This window comes from Pollicipes pollicipes, unplaced genomic scaffold (genome assembly GCF_011947565.3).
Source record: "Pollicipes pollicipes isolate AB1234 unplaced genomic scaffold, Ppol_2.1 Scaffold_4219;HRSCAF=4965_pilon_pilon_pilon, whole genome shotgun sequence".
In the NCBI taxonomy this organism is placed as follows: domain Eukaryota; kingdom Metazoa; phylum Arthropoda; class Thecostraca; order Pollicipedomorpha; family Pollicipedidae; genus Pollicipes; species Pollicipes pollicipes.
The window spans coordinates 15,882,438-15,903,699 of NW_023596448.1; the positions used below are offsets into that span (position 1 = coordinate 15,882,438).

General features: G+C 55.8%; 1 protein-coding gene across 2 annotated transcripts in view; it reads left to right on the plus strand.

The window, feature by feature from the left end:
- LOC119095385 (uncharacterized) overlaps positions 1-21,262 on the plus strand; it is a 35,856-nt gene that overhangs the window by 4,145 nt on the left and 10,449 nt on the right. Inside the window, exons 2-5 of one of the 2 annotated variants that reach the window (XM_037218231.1) lie at positions 13,022-13,144; positions 15,633-15,838; positions 20,161-20,298; positions 20,722-21,134. In XM_037218231.1, the coding sequence (XP_037074126.1) occupies positions 13,022-13,144; positions 15,633-15,838; positions 20,161-20,298; positions 20,722-21,134 (880 nt within the window). The remainder of the gene's footprint in view (positions 1-13,021; positions 13,145-15,632; positions 15,839-20,160; positions 20,299-20,721; positions 21,135-21,262) is intronic. The other variant, XM_037218232.1, reaches the window with a different exon arrangement.

Consider the following 21,262-nt stretch of genomic DNA (forward strand, 5'->3'; position numbering starts at 1 on the left):
CGAACCTGGAGAAGGTTCTCATGGACGCGTTGGTATTGAAACGCACGAGTGGCCACGGCGGACGGAGGAAGGAGGTCGGTTAGATCAGCGTTTACGTGACTAACGGATGGCTGAGCCCTGGGAATGTGTGAGCTCAGAGCTGCGTGATGGACCGAGAAATGTGGCGTTTGACATCGGCCAGAAGGAATCCAGGCAGCGCGGATTCTCGAGGTTGCTGCCGGAGTCTCGGCTTCTCGCGTCCTGTATGGACAAGAACGCTTGAAGAGCGCTTGCTATGCCACGATGACGCGACTGGAAAGTCCGAAAATGGTAGGCTCGTAGCTAAAATTTTCCTCATGGCTTCCAAATGTAAAACTTTCTTCATAATCCTGCGAATTTAGGTCAAACTTCTAGGAAGTTGCTAGCTATCTAGAGTAAATCTTGGCGGTGGAGCAAGTGAGAACGCCGAAGGAATTAGTTAAATGCGGAACGTCACGTAACTCGCGGGATCGGTAAACGATAGCGCCATTTTATCGTCCTGGCGATGAAACGAACCGGTCAGGAATGCAGTTCCGTCTCTCTTTTGAATGATGAATCGATTCGTTTTTTGGTCAAAGCCCGCCCACGGAGTGCAGACACAACGCAAAGGGTACGTGTAAGAACCTTCGAAAGCCATCGAGGCATCACAAAAAAATCCGTGTCGACGTACCGTCGATGCATGACATCAAAGTACATACCCAGGGGCCTTGATATTATCAGTCCTGAAGTCCCAACGGCGTTTATCCAGGGGCTTCGCGGTGTTCGTCCAGAATCACCGGCGGTTCGGTGCTTCAAAGGTCAGCTATTTTTTGCTTTTAGCTTCGTATGACAATTGTAATTTTTGGTCATTTTCGTGGAGTAGGCGGAAGCGGACAGGTAAGGCAGCTGGCAGACACACAGTCTGTCGTTTGCTACCTGCCTGGTGCCTCGCCATCCCAGTTCAATCGGAAAGAGAGGTCACGACACCGTTGGTCGAACATGTTATGTGCTTGGCAATTCCAAAGACTAGTAGTGTGAAGAGAAAGGAAAGGAAAATGCGAGGAATGTTGAGAAAGGTTACTCGAGAGAGAGAGAGAGAGAGAGAGAGACTTCGAGAGAGGAGAGAGAGAGAGAGAGAGAGAGCGCGAGGAGAGAGAGGAGAGAGGAGAGAGAGACGAGAGAGAGAGAGAGAGAGGAGACGGCAGGAGAGAGGAGATGGAGAGAGAGAGAGAGAGAGAGAGAGAGACCGACCCGACCTGAACCGGCGTCAGTGACGTCACGGGACACGTCACTGGATACTGGCATCAGTGACGTCACGGGACACGTCACTGGGTACTGGCGTCAGTGACGTCACAGGGCACGTCACTGGGCACTGGCGTCACCGACGACGCTCTTCTTGAGGCGTCGAGTGTCTCCTGCCGCGTGAGCACGTGGTAGCGTAGCCTGGTGGGGGATGCCTCTCGGCCGCCAGCTAACCCCGACCGAACGGGGCCTCCCCCCCCCCCTCCCCTCCCCACGCGCCCCGTGCGGCTGCCTGCACTGTCATTACCGCCCACTTGCCGAGCTGGCAGGACCGCACGAAGCCGCGTGACGTCACGAGAGGGCAAGCGCGGATCGAGGAGGTTGGAGGAGGCGGGCGACGGACGCTTTAGAGGGTCGGGGTCACCAGGTTTGGGCGGAATCTACTGACGCTTAACTCGGTTTTGTTGCTGAGTGCCCTCTCGCGCTCGGCGTGCACCTTCTGAGCCGACGCTCAGAGCTAGGGTCGCTGGCCGCGCCGGGTCGCCCAAGGTCACCGCCGGCGGCGGCCAGGGGCATCTGGCTGATCCGACTCCGAAGGGGGCGGGGCTGGTCCGGCCGCCTGGGACCTCTGGCGGCACGGTCCGCTGCGGACGAATGCATCCTGAGGCCGGCCGGCCTGGTCAAAGGAGGAAAACCACGGGAGACTAGAGTACCGATGGCAGTCCTCGCCACTTCCGTCCCCCCCCCCCCCCCCTACTCCGCGTCCCGCGTCCTGAGCGTCGACGAGTATGATTGACGTGTGTGAGCGTAGGAACACGGAGTCGGGGGGGGGGGGGGGAGGGGGACGCAGCTCATCCGCCTGTTTTGGGCGAGATTGCCGTCATGGAGATGCATGAACTTAATCGACAAACGTGGCATGGCCCATGCGTCAGCGTTCCAGTGCCCCTGCCATGAAGTTACGAGTCGCATCTCGCATCAACTGCTCTTTCCATTCGGGTGGTAGTCCGGTGGAGGAGTGACGGCACGTGTCTGGACCCAGGGGGGATTTAGCCTGGAATTTGGGGGGGGGGGCAACCGTTCGTCGCCAGCTGGCTAGCGTGGGATCCGAGGTCCGGTGCATGGTGTCTCTTGCGAGTGCCTAGTAGGGACACCATGCAAGCACCGAAACGCTTTTGAATTTTCTTTATACAGTATGCATGCTTACAAAGCTCGTAACATAAGATATGACTTTCAAGAGTCAACTGGTCAGATGGGGTCAAAGTTAAAATTAAAACAGACGGTAAGTAGACGAAACTTTTATGATGTTCTGGGAATGTTGTGGGGGGGCCAAAACATACTCTCAGAGTTTTTTTGGGGGGACCATGGCCCCGGGCCCCCCCCCCCCCCCCAGGATCCGCCTATATCTGTACCCTCCCTTTCCGTTGTGCTGCGGTACTGGGAGCTTGTTTTCACATTTTGTCTGCATCTTAACAGAGGGGTGGGGCATGTCACGCCGTCCGCACCTTCGCTCTTCAACGCTGGGTGTGGCGGGGCACTGAAAGGAGGCACTCTGCTGAAAGTGTTTACGATCCGCTGCTTTCCATGTCCCGTTAGCGGCGTGTTTTCCCGAGCTGGGGTGCAGAGCTGGATGAGCCGCCCGCGCCCGCGCCCATGGCTGATGACGTCATCGGCGAGGATCTCGGATGCCCCTCGACGGGTCTCGACGGCGGTGATCGCTATCACAAACTATCTGCGGCCGGCAGGCTGCTTCGCTCTTGGGCTATGATCCAGCTTCCACGAACACGTGCACTGCGCAATTGAGTCCCTTCTCCAATGTGTGCCTTCGCTCGAGCAGTGAGTTCAGCATCACCGCCTGTCGATCAGAATTCGCTGTTATGCCCCCTGTAGTTTGTAGTAGTTAGTTAGTTATGTTATGCCCCTGTAGTTATGCCCCTGTAGCGTCATGTAATGCACTTCAAGGACGACACTGGAAACCACCAGCCTGGCCGACAGGGCGCAGCTGTTCGATGAAAGAATACCAAACAAGCGTCTGACCATCAGATGCCATTCGGTGAATGAAGACCAGACAGTGTTCTGCCGCCGCCGTCTGATGCAAAACAACGCCCAATGGACCTGTCCGATATTATAAAAAACAACGAATTTACAAACAGCAGGATAACAGTCTGTGATTATTCGACATAACACTCTGGATTGTTTATTTGAACTGCGCTAAAATTGGCACGAATTAAAGGCAGCTGGCACAAAATTAACAAGTGCCTAACATGATTCAAACTATACATCTTTGGAGTTCAAGATTCAGCGATGTTTCTGGGCTTCTGCGTGGGGAATCGGTTAAAAAAAGAAAAAAAGCATGACGTCTTTTAAAAGCATGCTTCATTGTCACAAAATCGATTTACGTCGACCTGTTCTTCAAATTATATTTCTTCGCGACCGTTCTTGCCACGTTTTTGGAGCACCACGCGCGGCTCGCCGCCGATGCTATGCATTGCTGTGTGTCTGCATCATTGTGGCCGCGCCGTAATGCCACCCAGTGAAGTTAAAGAAAATTTCGTTTGCTCCGGTCCTTCCGCAGTGCACGTGCACTCGTAGGGCCACGCCCTCCCGGCTGCGCCGGCGTCTGGTCGGCCGCGCGGCGTCCACCTCACCGTCGCGGCCGCCGGGCTCCCCCGCCCGTCGCGCACCGGAACCAGGGAGCATTGCAGAAGCCATGGAGCATTGCGGGAACTGGGGAACATTACGGGAGCCCGGGAGCATTGCGGCAGAAGCGCGGCCCGTCGTGCTGCAGTGTGCCGCGACGAAATTGAAAACGGCGCCGTCCGTTACCACCCAATTACCTGTTGGCAGGTGGCGACGGTGGCGACGGGAGTGGGAATTTGCGCGGTTTGCGGTGCGCCTCTGACCGGGCCGTTCGCGGGACGAAATCGTGGAAAGTACTGCAGGTCTGGTGTTCTGATTGATTTAGCGCGAGAGAAAGGAACGGTCAGTATTTTTGCCCGTTTTTGAGTTCGAAATACATGTTTTTCACGCATGCTTTTTCCACTTTTTTATCGGACACGCTATATCCTTGAATCCCTGTACTCTAAACAGCAGGCAGTGACCATACCGCGGACCGAAAGCTGTAGGCATTCCGCTGTCGTGATTGCAGAGCTCAACAAACAAACTGCAAGTGCAGGGATGTGAGACAACGTCAACATTAGTTGCCCCCCTGTCATTGGTGCTGGACGTTTGCCATATTCAAAGGGCTTTTAGAGAAATGTGCGACGTTTTCGCCATTGTTACCAGGGCGAGATGGTTATCAGAATATGCCAGTGCAAATGTACAGGAATTTGCTCGCTTACTCGCAACGTCGTAGCGCAGCCATTATGCATACTAATTGCATCTCAAACTCAAGATTGCATGGTTAGCAATGGCACATGAGAGGTGCGTAAAGATACCAGATAATTGATAGCCAGAAACATCCCTATTCGCCGTTAAGCCCAGTTCTGCACCCATCGCTGCACGATCCGTGTCAGTCGCCGCAGACAGGCAGTATAGAGAAGGTCAATACTGGACAGCGTAGGACACGAACCCCGTGACATTTCGTGAGCTGTCGCGGCCCTGAATACAGTGGGACCAGACGGACAGCCTCTCCTGCGCCACTTCTTCGCCGCTGGTGCGGTACTCGGAGAGAACGACCTCCCGGCACCGCTCGCTCGCTTCAACTGCGGTACTCGGAGAGAACGACCTCCCCGGCGCCGCTTGCTCGCTTCAACTGCGGCGCGCGGAGAGAACGCGGCTTCCTCAGATGTTCGCAAGGGACAACGCTTGGACCGGAATGTCCTGGGATATGTTCTCCAAGCGTCCCTGGCGAGTGAAATTCTGACGTCAGCAAATGAAGTGACAAGTTGCCCATTCACGTTCTGGCGTTGAAATCCTGAGGACGACAGAAGACGGTCGGAGGATGCCGTTGGGTGGGTCACGTCCGTCGACGCAAGAAAGCATGGGCATGTGCTAAGATTCGACTCGCCTTAAGCAGGCCTTTAGTTACCTGAATGGAAAACTGTAGCACCTCCGTCTGACCCGACGTGTCTTGTTATTTGTTCTTTACGCTACAATTCTTTAGCAAAGTTTTAACAGCAGTTTGTCCCTCTGGGCGGTTGGCATCCCATCAGGCGCCAGCATTGTGACTGCGCCTAGTTTACGCCATGAAGTTTGTTTAGTTTATGCGACAGGAAACGATAGCCATAAGAACAAAGATAGCAGTGTCCAATCTTCTTGCTGTCAAATCACGAAGTAAGTATAGTTTTTTAAGGACCCGAGAAGCTTAACACCTTGTTCTGTGATGTACGATTGCGCAAGTGTCAACTTCTCAAAATTACGTAAGCAGCCTGGGTCGGGCAGAACAACCGGGTGTGACGAAGATGGGAGTACTTGTACAATATTTACCTACCTTGAACAGCCACAAAGGTGGAGATATTGGTTATATGAATATATCATTAAATTATTGGGATATCTTACGGACGAGAATCAATTTAACCAGTGTCTATTGGCTTATCCCAGGCTGGCTATTTTCAGCGTAAGAACTCACAATGCTGGCAGGTCAAGGGCTTAAGTCATTTCTTGCTTACGTCCAGATGTGAAGATGAGCAGGCAGGATATGAGTTCGCTTGCGTTATTCCCACCATGGAAGTAGGGCTCACTCTCTGCTTGTGGCGTCATCCGAAGGAAAACAAGATGGGTAGGGTCGTGGTGATTTTACTGATATCAACACTGCAGTATTTCCACTGGCCGTTTGCCAGTGGAATATTTGCAAGTGCTCACTGATCGCCAGCTGGATGTGTAATGATTGCAGCGTATCAGATCATGTGGTCATTTGCTAGTATAAACCACGGATCTAAATCTCCCATATTTCTAGGCAAATGTGTGGCATTAGCTGTTTACGTGATCTGTCCTAGCAGTGTGGTCTGTGTTGTGGAAGGATGTTGCTGTGTCTGGTGGCTGAGGTTTGTCACGTATCGGTCTCCGTCGATCAGAACGAAAAACAAATGGGACATACGAGTGTATGAACAATCGACCCTCCACGTACCCAGCTGCATAGCCTACCCTGTGGTGCGACCAACAGAAAAAGGCAGAGGCAGGTCGTGGGTTGCTCCGTGTTGTAGAACGCGTCACACAGACGTATTATTATCGGCTGTGGTGTGATTTTATGCTGTCCGTAAGCTCTGTTCCTAAGAACACCGTGGATCCGTTTATTAATGTTATTCATCGAGTTTTTTCGTCGAGTGTTTTTGCGACAAATGAAAAATGGCATACAAGACTTTCTGCCCATGCAGTCATATTCATGCACCAGTGAAATACAGGGAGGTCCGCGTTGCAGCCTAGGTGAAAGGCTGCATACCAGTTGGAGGCCAGAGAAGCACCAAGACACCAAGCTACGTCGCGTCATCAACATTTTCCACACCTTCGCTTATTTGGTCGGTGCCCTCGGAGGGCTGGCTCGCTTGGAGAATAAGTTCGCTGAAAACTATTTTCGTCCGTCCGCCAGGTAATCTCTCCCCTCTCCCCTTTCCCCTCTCCCCTCTCCCTACACCAGAGCGTCAACGAGCCGGTCGAACCATGGGTTTTTTACAGGTAGGTTCCTGGCTTGAGGCCGACACCCACCCGTCCTCCCCTGATGGGAGTAGGGAACACCATTTGTAGCCACATGGGGATGACGGCGCGCATTGACCGTAGGAGGGCCGTATTAAGATCGGGCCAGAGCTCGACGCCCGATCAGCTCGTCGCCAAACGCGGACCGGCCCAATCTGGTTTGAACCGGACGATCTGAGGTGGCCGTGCTGCCCGTGCTGTCCGTGCTGCCGTGCTGCCCGCCGCTGCTCGCTCCTGCCCGCTGCTGCAGCCTCGTCGACTCTTTCACAATTGCCGGAAGCGGCGACTCGGGCCAGATGTTCTGAATCCTTCAGGAGCAGGCCGTCGCTCAATGAACTATTTTCGTCGGGGAGTTGGCGATAGTTTATGCAGGCACTAGGAGCAAGCTTCTTTCGACGGGATTTCCTTTGGCGTCATAGAGTGGTCGGCATTATTAAGATCAGGGTTAGGATAAGCTTGTCATAGTGATGAGGCTGAGTTAACTGTTAACCTCTCCCTTGAACGTTTGCTCGGATTTCAGGGGAGCCCGCCTTCCGTAGGCGTCCCCGGCACATCATACCTTTAACGAGTGTTTTCCCCATCCACCCACCCCCACCTAACCCAACTCCTACGTCCACCTCCTCCTCTACTCCCATCCAACTCCTACGTCCACTACCACCGCTACGCCCACCCCACCCTACCAAACCCTACCCACCCCAACCTCTCACCCAACTTCCTCCGTTCATCGACCGCGCTGGCCCCGCTTGGCCCCCGACCCACCTCCGCCAGCGTTCCCGTCCGGCCTCTGTCCCTTCGCCTTTTGGGTGTCCCTGACTCTGTCCTTGTCCGTCGCCTGTTCCTGCCCGGGCGCATAGGCGACACCTGGCCCCAAGTCCCTGTCCAATGCCTGCCCTTCTCCAGCCCCTGGCCCTGCCAGCCGCGCACCGCACAGTCGGCATTGTGCGATGCGCCGTTTCTTTGTCTGTCCGGGCCTGTGCCCGACTCCCACCAGCAGCTGGGGCCCCCATGGGCGCTTATGTGACCAATGTAGTCGCTCGCAGCGTGCGCCCGGCTATCACGTCCGTTAGTCGCTGTGTTAGTCGTCCCTGCCGCACCCGTCCCTTTCAACCGCGTCCCCGGCCGGCCGCCGGCTCGGCTCGCCGGCTCTTGCGCGGCCGCCGCCACCGCCGCCGCCGCCGTCCATGCACGCACCGCCGCCCACGCTGCATGCAGCCAGCCTGTTACCGGCGGCACAACGGCTTCTCCGAAAAGCTGCCGGCTCCGTGGCGGCACCGCTGGAAAGCGGGCCGCTGGTGGCGCGCGCGGCGCACCGCCTCGGGCGGCGGCGGCGGCGGCGGCGGCGGCGGCGCCCGCTGGCACGAAAGGGGTGGAGGCACCGGCGCTGGCCGGCGCAGGGCAAGGTGATGTGATGCTTGATAGCCGGTGGGAGGGTTCGAGTACGGGTGGCACCCGCGAGCGTTCTAATAATAGCATCTAGCCTGGGGTGATATGAGTAATTATTGACGTGATATCTAGTTTCCTCATTCCTTTTAACCCATCACCCCAATAAACGTCGGACGGTTTGTTCGCGTTTCGGATCCTGCCCGCCATGGTCTTTTGGTTTGTTCTGTTAAATAACCGGGGTTTGCAGATTTGCTCACGTGGTGAAGACACACGAATGGTATGAAGCACAGCAATTTTAAGAAAAAAGTAGGGCGGCCCGGTCCAGCCACGGGGTCGGTTGCATAACATGCAAAATAACATGACAGGTAGCATGTAAGTTAACAACACACAAGGCTTGATTACATGCAACCGCTTCAGCTTCTTCATTCCTCTCAAAAATGTTCTGGTGGTTATTAAATGGGCGTGATGAGGGTGTACATAATTTATCACGTATGATATAGTCGTCTCAATAACGGGTACGACGGGCGTTAATATTTTCCACGGTGATTACAAGACATTTCAAAAGATTTGCGAGTGTTAATGATTTCTGGTCCGCCGCCCGGGCGCCGTTGGGCGCGAAGTAAAATCGCTAATCGTACGAGCAGTATCACATACGCTGCGAGATAATGGGTTCAATTGGATGGGCGCCTGCATGTAGTTTGAACTACGGCCGGGCCTAACGACACGCCACAAGCAGCAAAAGCAGGATGACAGCCGATACTACCGCATTTACGGGGATCTTAAGTACCCACGCGAGCCGCTGCACCACGTTTTGCCGGCGGCCAGGTTCATGCCAATGTATTTTCTAATGAAGGATAAGATAGCCAATGGATTTGGTAATGGGTTTGGTAACGACTAGGTATGTTATAAATGGGTTCCGATCGCCTTTCGTGTCGTACGTATAAACTAGCCCCGGGAGGCATCAGCAGGCGGGTTCAATTAGCGCTCAGCCGTAGATAGATTGTGAACAGGATGTAAAATAACCCTAAAATAAGACCCTCCTTCAGTGAGTTCATCACTGTTGTGCCGCACCGTCTCCGGTACATCAGAGTGGTGCCTGCAATGTCTCTTTGGGCTCTGGCTGCCTCGTTTCGGTGTGGCTCGCCTTTTAACCCGTATTTTAATGTTGCATTCCCCAATCTGAACCTGAACTTTGCAAAGCGTTTGAACTAGCGCAAATGTCTCAAGTGTGAGTCATCAAATTTGATCGGCTGTGCACGAGCCACCTGTCTTCCCCGCCATTGATTTGCGTTACGCGTTCTTTCTAAGTTGCGCAGAGCCTCGTATCGCTCCAGTGGATGCCTGCTCGTAACAAGTGAGAATGCCCACGGGTCACTTTTCCTTCCGCTGTCGTGGGCAGTAGCTGACGTTGTCGTCGGCCCACAGCAAGGCACGTTATGGCGCACGTTTCTGTGGTGCATCACCTCCAGTCTGGCAGCGGTGTAAGGGTGCCATTGCAGGTGCCCGGCCACAAAGCCCGCCTGACAGCGGTGCACGGGAAGACGCGGCCAAAGGCGGATCAGCTCCGGCCGCGGTCGTTAGCCTGGCGGCGCGCGGCCTGAGCTCTAGGAGAGCTGCTCCCCGCTTCCGTGACGCGTCTAATCTGGCTGGCCTCCGGTGTCTATGACACCGTGTCGAAAGACACACAGTGGGGTGTCACGGCTGCGGCGTATAGTACTGAAATGTCCGGGTCCATCGGGCTGATGCTTGCGCAATGCTCTGAGCACGAGGCGCAAACCCACGGAATGCAGCAGAGCAATGTCTCATGATTCTCCTGACGCTTATCAGCATATCCCTTTGCGATCCCGCGAGTCTTGTAGTCACTGAAGGCCACTTTCAGAGGGAAGACCGTAAGGCCCTCAAACAGACCGCTCCACGCGCTGTTCTTTTGAAGTCGCCGCTTCCGCCGGTGACATCCTGCCCCCCACATCCACACCCACACCCCGCCGCTCCCATGAGTGATGCGAGGCGCTGCAACCACTGGGAAGCCGGCTTCGCCGCGACCCCTGCCGTCCATTTCAGAGAAGATAGGCCGCAGAAGGGACCCTCTCCGGTCAAAGTTCGAGTCCCACTGACGTCACGCGTGACGTCAGTGGTAGGTTGCAGCGGTCGGAAAGGCGGCGGAAACGGCGCGGCGTTGTCGCTACGACGCGGCCGTCACGGCGCCCTGCTCGCCACGTTTGCCGTCGTCTTTTTGAGTTGATAGCCGCCACCATCTAAGCTGCCCACAGCCTTCTCCCCAGTCCCGCCCGCCCCCCCCCCCCCCCCCAACCAAAGCAGTGCAGAAACAATGGAGGGGTTTGGTGCGTGGTTGCCAAAGACGGCACTGGTATCGCGATCGCGTCTGAAGCCGCAGTTGATGTTCTCACAAAGCACAGCGGGAACACATGGCTAGCCAGATGTTGTGTGGGGTCCACTTCCGCGGCAGCGCCGACATTTATTCCCGGCGGCAGTGAATATGCTGACATTCCGGCGGACTTGAAGCGATCCTGTGCGCCCTACCCAGACATTACGCGTTATCGCACCGCGTCGGAAAGGCGTGGAGGGATACGGCGCTCTACATTCACCGGTCCCTGCGGAGAGTCCAGTGAGAGCAGACCTTCAACCCGGCGGGCCCTCATACGACTGACATGCTTAACATCACGCTGGGAACTGAAGCTGTCACAGCGCTCAGAACACCGGGTTCCGCTATAAAGGTGGGGGCTTAGAAGAGGCCTGTGACATTTTGTTTTTCAAGCTGCATATGAAACCCAAACTCTTGAATAGCTTGTATGCCCTCCGACTTAAGACAAACCCATGCCTCTCTCGAATTTGACGGATGCCTTTCCGATTTGAATGGATAAGTCTTTGTCTCGTTGTCTGAAAAGCTCTGATCGCATGAAATTTGTTCTGGCAAATCCTTATGAGATCTCGCAACCACAGCCCTACGTCAGTGGTCGCATTTGTGATCACCTCAGTTGATCATAATATCCTAGTGGTTACCGTCTTCGGTTCCTGACGCGGGAGACCCGGGTTCGAAACCCGTTTGCGGCATAGCCCCTGAGTGCTCACATCCCCTCTTCACTCTCTGGTGCTTCACAACAAGGGTGCGCAACGACGTGCATCACGCTCTCATTAAAAAAGGTGACCACAGTGGAGAGACCAGCGCAGAATGCGAGTGCTTAGAGAGCCGCTGAGTACATACTTAGTCACGGCGCCGAGGCCGGAGCTCAGAGCTGGCCTCATCTTGACTCACGACGGAAACCGGGCACAGACATCTCAGAGGCTGCATTGCTGAACGGAGAACCGGACGGCCGGTCTGGAGGACCACAGCATCAAGCGGCATGCAAAGTGGCCGGCTCGCCGCGGGTGAGGCCTGATGCTCGAATGATGTTACATGCTCCAAAGCGTGACCGACGTAGTGTCCGATTAGGTGCAGCGTACGGGAGCGTCCGCTTGTCGGAGCGTCGGAGTGACGTGGCGCCGCGGCGCCATCAAGGACGCATCGAGGAGGGCTGTAACGTTCCACTGCACGAGTGCAGCCGGGGTGCTTCCGGCTCCAGTGCGGTGCCCATCGCCCGAGCGCGAAACACCAGAGTGGCACGGCCGTGCGTGGCGCGGGAGTGCTTCGGCGGTGGAGAGGTGCCGCGAAGGAGCGCGACGATGGGCGTGATACCCGAGAGTCGCAGCGGCATGCGATGCTGGAGTGTCTAGGTGCCGGAGAGGTTTAGTGCAGGAGTGTCACCAGTGTGGCGCGGGACTGCCGGAGCACGGGAGCGCCGAAGTGCCGGTGTGCCGGAGTGCAGGAGTGCCGGAATGCAGGAGTGCAGGCCGGAGCGCGCCACCCAGACCGGTCTCCGCGGCCGGTTGCCCAACACATGCTCCCTATTCGTGTCCGGCCGCGCTCGTTTCATGTAACTTAAGCCTCATCAGCCGCGGCGCGCCCGCGGCCGCGCAGCGCGAGGCCGCGTCCGTGCGACGCTCGAGATTCCCCGAGATGTGACGTCCGGCTCCAGGAACGAGGCGCGGGCGCGGTCGTGGCCGGCCGCCGCTCCGGCACCGCCCGCCCGCTTTACGAGCGGGGCCCCGGCGCGCGGCCGGTTTCACAGCGTGCATATTCTATGGCTAATTGAAGCGGCAATCAGTGTACGGTTACATGACGCGCTTCGCCATAAACCTCAATTTTCCGGCCCCGTCCGGTGGGCGAACGGAGGTTGGCTCGGCGGAGAGCACAGCCAGCCAGGCCCCGCGCGCCGCCAGCGGCCTGAGCGGCGCGCCCGCCGTGCGTGCCGGCGCTGACGTATGTATCGTGTTAGGACGGCACGTCTTGGCTGGTGTGGCCCCAGGACGCTGACGGGGAGGCTGCGGGAGTGCCAGCGAGGATCTTGCACGGAGCATGGCGGGATCCTGTTGGGATGCTGGCGAGGATCCTGCTAGGGGCTGGCTAGGAGGCTGTGAGGATGCTGGTGGGCCTCTGGGATGTGGATGTCACTGGTCTCGCCGTTCGAATGTGGAAGTCGTCCCCGATTTAGCGCTGAAGGGCGCTGACCAGCTTGGAGCGTGTATGTGCCAGACTGTGCTGGTCGTTCGCTGCTGCCTGTTGCTAGAATAAACCGGGCTCAACACAAAATATGTCTGCTGGCTACATCCCTGGCAAGCCGGGATTTCTAATCTACTGTGACGCTCCTGACTGGCCACTGACAGCTGACAACATCTGGCCAGCAGCGCTGACACTGGGCCGCTCTTTTTCCAGGGATACCGCCGCAGCGCCGAGCAGTGCAAATCCAAAATGCACAACCTGATGACCAGCTACCGCCGCGTCAAGAAGGGTGTCGACCCCGAGTCACGCTGCAAATTTTTCGCCGTTATTGACCAGGTGAGAGCGGCGGTGTTGGTGGTTGCTGGCCGGTCCGGTCTCGACGGTGACGGAGAAACACGGCCGACTCACGGCACGGGCCCCTTGCCATTGTTGTCCCGTGTAACCGTTGTGTCACATGCGGTCCGACTCAAGGCGATGTGTAACGGGAGAGACGCGCGGAGAATGCCACTCTGCTGCTCTAGGACAGGGGATACGTTCCGTGAGGCATAGCGGTATATTCTGCAGACGACGAGTCATGTGCTAGGCATATGCTCTCCACGTGGTCGCAGATGTGCAGGATTGACCGCGAAGCTGACAGATATGTCCTGGGTGTTAGTGGTCTGGTTTTCCTGCCAAAAACACGGAATGTTCTCAGGAAGAAATGCGCTGATTTTCTTCGCGGCATCGGGTGTAAGATAAGGTTGCATTTTCCGGCCAGTACAGCCATTTCTTTTGTTGGCGCGGGACGAAGTAATAGCAAATGCTGAACATGGCACGGGTTGGTGATGTCGCCGGTGCCTTCTGTAGAGCAAGTGGTCTTTTAAGTATTGTCTCCTCTGCCCTTTGATGTTTTATCCGAGCTCAGAACTGCCAGCTGAACCCACCTGCCGCCCGGCCGACATCGCCCCGTTTTATTTTGTTGGCACGGGTGTCAGGGGCACAAATGCCAGTGCTTGTTTTCGTGCACCTGGTGTAGTAGCGTGACAGGGAATAGTTCATCACCCCACAGCTCCGTCAGGTTGGCAGGGGCTCACGGGTATTGAGCGATGAGCAAGTTTGGGCACCTGGCTTTGGTTATGCATGATGTCCGGTTTTCCGCTCTACGATAAAATGTAACTTATTGCATTCGAGTGTCATAACTTGAATGCATGCGCCTTCAAAGGCTCGCCTAAGTTATTACTATTGCTAATTAGCGTTTTGTTGTCAATAAAGTCGTTCGCTACAGACATTCTGCTGTGCAGAGAGGGCCCGGGCCGCTAGGCTACCGTTACCTTGCAGCGCCATCAGCCAGCAGCATTGCGTCACAGGATCAGGTCCGGAGGATCATAACGCTGACTCGTCCGTTGGCGACACCTGCCGGGTGTTGAGGCCGCTAGGCCTCCGGCTGTCTTGGCAGGAGCGGTCGCAGACTGCGAACAGGAGCGTATGGCGTGCCGGCATGGAAGTCTTGCCTTCGTTATGCGGTTTGCTTCTCCTCCGCGTGAATTATTGCCTTGTTTTGACCGGCTGTCAAGCCTGGCAGTAGGATGGTACCTTTCGTTCATGCGTTAGCCAACACACCCCTCTGACACACTTGGTATCGCCTTGGTTTACCTTGTGTCAAATCCGTTATTTGTAGCGCTGACGGCAGCCTCCTCGAATCACCCCCAAGGATGAACATGGGAACACCGTCCAAATGTTTTCCTGTCCCCGGCATTCTGGTCGGACTGTAGAAGTTATTCCTCGTTTTAATTTAGCACTTACCCTACCGTTGCTTTAACAAAATGTATGAGTAACATGCGTACCTCTCTGTTTCAACATGTAAGTTTCTGGGCACCTCTTCTGGAGGTCGATCTTTGTAAACAATTTTTAGGACAACCCCCCCCCCCCCAAATCAGTTGTAAGCTAAATGCATGGAAAGTGATTGTTATTCTCTTCACGTGTTCCTTTCTCCCAGATATTCATATACTATTCACATCGTATTAAATGAGCAAAGCATTGGCTGGAGCATGAGTTTCGTGTAAAAAAGCGCCTTTTGCTTTCCTCTCAAACATGGCAGCAGCTTATATAGGCTGTTGTACCACTGATTAGGTCATACTGTTAGACGATATCATCACAAAATGTGTTGGGTGGCATGCGTTGAAGGCGCCCATATACAAATATACAAATGCACGCCTTGGTCTAGTGGAAAGGCAAGTGTTGCGGCAGTGCCAATGTGAAGACACTGTCATAAACAAAGAACTTTCGCTGGTTTGCCATTCGCGGCGCCCGTTCCTTGCCAAAGCCTCGCCCGGAATGACTGCCCCTTCCCTCTCACAATGGATGCCCTTTTGCGTTTAGCGCCGCACGCTGTCAGATTTCGCCGTAGCGCGTCCCCAGTGACACTCCCTCCCTCGGTGTCACTCAACGTCAATTTTCGTTGTCCGTAACGGAATGGCTGCGTTATCCTGATAGCGTTCCCGCGTCACCTTTCATGCTCAGTGCGACAGTTTACAACTGCAGAACTCTGACTGGTCGTTTACTTATGACTGCATCTGCAGCGCACGAAAGTCTTCAGCTATAATCGCACTTGTTTCGATCCTATGCAACCACATTTGGGATAGCTTTCAGCCACGTCAAGCTGTCTTCATACTCTTGCCCTCATCAGCCACTGGACTCAAGCATGCCCCGTCTTGTGCGGTCTCATTGCAGCCAACATCTGCAACCCGCTCCTCTGAATAGCCTGCACGCGCTCGTGACCTCTGCCGCTCCCCTCCCCGCTCGCAGCCGCCCGACCCCGACCCCGCTAACCTCGGCCTGCTTTCAGACTATGTCTGCGCCGCCGTTGCAGGTGATGACCTCGCCCGAGTTCGACCTGCAGGCAGCGGCGGCCCAGGTCGGCGGCGAGGGCATGGACCTGGACGGCGGCTCGTCGGAGGAGAGCGGGCCCAGCACCTCAGGCCTGTCCGACTCGGCCGGCCTCTACCCGCACTCACACTCCGTCTCTCCGGGCGGAAGAGATGACCCGAACAGGTGAGGGGTCGCAGTCTCTGGGTGTGGGGGGGAGGGGGCAGGAACGATCAGGAGAAACTCGGGGTCAGGACACGCCAGCGGAGAACGCAATCCCCGGGGCAGGGACGACCGAACAGGTGAGGCTACAGCTCTCACAGAAGCAGGATGCATGTGCACAGATCAGCAGGTGAGGCCACATAAGGGGGATGTATGTGCACAGATCAGGTCATGGATGTTGAATAAGTGACCCCACGCGTGCTTGGAAAGGCCGTGTGCACCGCCGTGAAGGCTGCCTGGCTTGTGTAGCTTTTGATCTGCTTTAGAGCTACTCGTATCATCGTCAATATGGTACACACGCTCTTTACGCCGCGGTACTGAATGCCTTGACTGCGCTGTCCAAGTGGCTGCTCTTCAGCGTGTTTGTGAATGTTCCTGTTGTTCTAACTCGTTCCTGTCTGCTATCCGCGGTCGCATGCGCCAGTGAGCGCCTTTCGTCATCGCCGTGCAGGAGTGCACCCGTTCGGACAGACGGTAGCTGGTGGATGGATGCCATCAGACACCACAGATGGCTCTGCTCGTCCCATCGACCCCTCCGACTCGAAGGATCAGTTATCAGTGACATGCCCCAGAGCGGTCTGCGGTCAGACTGGATCGGAGCAGCTCTCTGAACACCGCCGTCGCGTCGGCGCGTCCACGGGTGCAGCTCCAGTGACTTCGGCGGGGCCTCAGATGGTTGGCTTTGGCTTCTGGAAGCTGTCGCGTCGTCGCGCGGGCGCGCAGTATCCTGACGGTAGTTTTGCAGCGCTGGTTCGAGGCTGGGTACGTCGGCAGGTTTTCCAATCATGGTGATGTTTTGGGCACGCAGGGATCTCAAGATAGACATTACGTTTAGTACCTGATTGGTTATTTTAGTCGTCGTACGGTATGTTGCTTGGGAAGGACCCCGTAGTAGCTGTCAACATTGTGGAACGCATTTGAGACATCTCCTGCCTTTGTCCGAGAGGCAATGGGATACGTGGCTAACAGTGAATAGGCCGTCGGAACCCGGCATGGTAGCGGAGCTAAATCCTTGTCTGCCCATCAGTGGTTGTGGTGTTAAATTCGACACAGAGCAGCAGGATAGCAAAATGTGTCAGTTTATTATACCGATAGCAGCTGGTGATTAGATATCTTCATGATCTCCAACGCTGTACAGAGAACATCGCTCAAATATGAATGCCAGATGCCTGATATCAGAAGACGGACATACAAATGTTGAACACAAATCGCAAACGGCTTGTTGCAGTGATGATTTGGTGGAGTGAAGGGTGTCCACCATTGTTCCCCACTAGTTTGGTGGAGTGACGGGTGTCCACCATTGTTCCCCACTAGTTTGGTGGAGTGACGGGTGTCCACCATTGTTCCCTACTAGTTTGGTGGAGTGACGGGTGTCCGCCATTGCTCCCCACTAGTTTGGTGGAGTGACGGGTGTCCGCCATTGTTCCCTACTAGTTTGGTGGAGTGACGGGTGTCCACCATTGCTCCCCACCAGTTTGGTGGAGTGACGGGTGTCCACCATTGTTCTCCACTAGTTTGGTGGAGTGACGGGTGTCCACCATTGCTCCCCACTGGTTTGGTGGAGTGACGGGTGTCCACCATTGTTCCCCACTAGTCTGGTGGAGTGACGGGTGTCCACCATTGCTCCCCACTAGTTTTGGGTCACCGCTGCGACTGCAGCGCATATCAACGCCGGAGGCCAGATTCTAGGTCTAGTTTAATAAGGACGCGTTTTCATTATCTTGTTAGCGCTTCAGGTCATATCCTACCCGTCGTAACGCCCACACGAACTAGCATCTGAACATTTCCGACATGGTGCTCACAGCTCGGGTTGTTTATCACGAACTAATGACAACGTTTCGCAAACCTAACCGCCACCCACTGTTCACGCCACTGTAACGGCAGCGGCCGTCCGCGCTGCACGGTCCAGTCGAAGCTGCTGATTCATGTGGCAGTAATCACGTCAGCCTGTTTCTGGAATACCGGCCGCTGGCAGACCGACAAACGACGCAGTTCTGTTTCTCCAGCTCCCTAGCTCGTTATCCGTGCGGCTCTAATGTCATCGCCGAAAGTCACGGAGCCGCTGTCGTGCGGACCCACTGTCTGCAGCGTCCGCGGCCGCGCGCGCCCGAGCGGCAGCACGCCCTGGCGGCAGCGCGCGCCGGCGGCGTGAGCCACTGGGAGAGCTTGGCTAGCCTTTTAGGTCGCTTCGTGGCGGATGGCTTGGCTCGGGATAAAGCGTGATCATCGCGGGAATGTCACCGACTCTGTTGCAACAACTGATCTGTGACGCGGTTAGTCAAGACCCAGACATGTCTGCAATAATATGTGTGCGATTATGGTTGCGTTGACTGTGGTGATGCTGATTACATTAATTGTGCAGCTAATTTTGTTGTGAGCGGTTCTAGCGGTGCTACCATTATCATATTAGTGTCGCGCGGCCGCGTTCACGGAGAGCATGCTAACCCCCGGTGCAGAAAGGTCGGCGTGGCACCAGTATGTCGCGATCTTCCGCAAGAACCAGCTGGTCGTCTCAGAGCCTGAAGCCATTTCAATACCGATGGCGTTGGCTAACCAGATAGGCGGGTACTGACATCATTAGGTACATCACACGTCGTCCCTGCGTTTCCGTAACGTCAAGTGCAGTGGATAAGCGAGCTGGCGTTACGACACCGGTCAAACTGCCTGCCCAGACCGAAGCGTCCTTGAACATCCCGTTTGCCGGCGTGTTGGACATGTTCCAGCCAGACGCTTTTCGGGTGGGCCTGCAAACCGGCGCGGGCGCTGCAGAACTGAACGGACCGCCGCTGGCCGCTGTCACACACAACAGACGCCATGCGGGAAACAATGAAGGATTAGACCCAGCCCGGCCAACAAAACTCTGATCGGTCGCCGAACCGGTTCGGGGAACATGGTCGCCAAATGTCGGCGCCGGCTTATCGCTGGTCGACCTCACAGCACCCGTAATCTTTTCCTATGAACATGCGGGAATGGTTAAACAGCTAAGATAGTTGAACCAAGACGGTGAGGGTTCATATGTAAATTTCACGGCTTTTAAGTTTGACCGGTGCCCCTCAGTTTGAGATGGGGTCCTGCCAACGTTGTATTATGGCCTATGCTGACGAAAATAAGGGGACGCATGACAGGTGGTGGCGACGTGGAATTCTGTTCACAGTATCTTCTCATGTCAGGAGGTGCTTCACGCTCTGGAGATGCATAACCTGCTGGTGCCTTGCTATACTGAGTGTCTCTCGTCTTTTTCTTCCTTTTTTCAGCCGTTGGCCTCTTTCGTTCCAGTTCGCCTATCACGGCGTGGTTTCATCATGAGGGAATAGAGGAGTGCTATGGTGGTAGTCAAGGGAATAGAGGAGTGCTATGGTGGTAGTCAAGGGAATAGAGGAGTGCTATGGTGGTAGTCAAGGGAATAGAGGAGTGCTATGGTGGTAGTCAAGGGAATAGAGGAGTGCTATGGTGGTAGTCAAGGGAATAGAGGAGTGCTATGGTGGTAGTCAAGATAGAGGAGTGCTATGGTGGTAGTCAAGGGAATAGAGGAGTGCTATGGTGGTAGTCAAGATGTGGCAACGGTCTCGCTTTCCTTGGATCTTTCAAAAACTCCCGTTGCGTTTAGCTGGGAAATCATTTTTTTCGGTGAATCCAATCCCCTAGGTGCCACAGCAGGAATGAACTTTAGTCTGTGAACCCAGTGGAGCACATTGACCTGACCTGACCCGAACACGTTCTGACTCCACTCCCGGGGAGAGGGTCGGAAGCCGCCTCACTCTCTCGATGGCTTCGACCTGATCCGACCAGATCAACTGTCATCGGCATAACTTTCGAGATGGCGACAGCAGTGTAGACTGACACTAGACGCTATGCCGACAGCCAAAGCATTCGCATACGAGGCAACTGGCTTGACCTTTGATCTTACCCGATCTAGCGCAATCTGACCTAGGCCTTTCGTGATATCGTACCGAACCCTTTGTTTACAGGACGGTTGCTGGGGTGAATCGAAATCCGTCGACGCCTTGGATGTCCTGGCTTAACGTGACCTAATGCGATATTCTCTGAGCATGGCCTGAACTGGCCCTCTGTTTGCAGCATGGCCGCCAAGGTGGATGGGAACCCCTTAACGCTTCGTACGACTTAACTGCACGTGCGGGACCTTGACCTGACCTGCTATTTTTGACCATCTGTTGAGTGTTGACGCAGAGATGGACCAAATCACCGATGCCATGAATGTTCCGATTGGATTTGACTACCTGAGCTGACCTGACCTGACCTGACCCGACCTTATCCTCCGTTTGCAGTATGGCAATCGAGATGGACAGGAACCGCTCCACGCCCTGGAGGCCGGTGCCGGTTCGACTGGCTGAGCCAGTCTATCCCCCGCGCGACAGAGGCCAGAGAACTGGCGAAGATGACAGTGACCAGCCGCCACGCAAACGGTGAGGCCGGCGTGCAGGGTCATCGGGGATGGTAGTGTGTGGACAACCGGTTCACCGGGCCAAAAGTCACAGTTACGACCGATGACGAAAGGTCGAAACAGGTCGCTTGCACAATCGCGTTCAGCTCAGGTCCTTACACCCTGAAAATGTCAGTAATGTGGTATTAACGTTGAATGCGACTTTTGTACATGTTGCAGGCATTCAGGGTTCGACGACATCTCGTGATTGATATGACAAGTTGTCCATGACACAAAGTTACCACACGCTTGTCAACACTTCAAAGTTGATATCGTGCTATATCTTGGCGGAAGTGAGGTTGACCAGTCATTGTTTTGATGCCCCATCACTCCAACTAACCGCACCGTCCATCAACCACCGCGAACCCCGAACTAGCCGACCTGCCTGACACACCCCCACTTCCAGCTACTGCAACTGGGAGGAGCGTTACGAGGCAGAGCTGGCCGCGCGCGGAGGCTCGGGCGCCGCCGACGACGAGCTGTCGGGCGGCATGAAGCGCGAGCTGCCGCACCTGAACCCGATCGGCGGCGGCGCCGGCGAGCGTCCGTACCGCGCCGGCTCGCCCGAGCCCCACCCGGCCGACGGCGTCGAGGACAGCTCCGGTGCCCGTGACCTGCGCGTGCCGAGCCGCTCGCCGCCCGATCGCCGTCCGCCGCGTCCGGCCGAGGACCCGCGCGCCTACACCGTGGAGGCCCGTGATCTGATCACGGCCCGCGCGCGCCAGCTGCTCAGCGTGCTGCCCGGCCACCCGAGCCTGCGCTCGGCACCAGAGCCACTGGAGAGGGACGAGCAGCACAGCAACGGTCAGCACCGGCCAGGTCAGTACCAGGGGGCTCGGGAGCTAGGCGACCGTCACGGTTGGGCTCCGCTGAGAACACGCGCCTTAGATCGGTTGGTTATTCTTTTCGGCCTGTGATGCGTCGGGTGAGTGGAGCGGTCCTGCTTT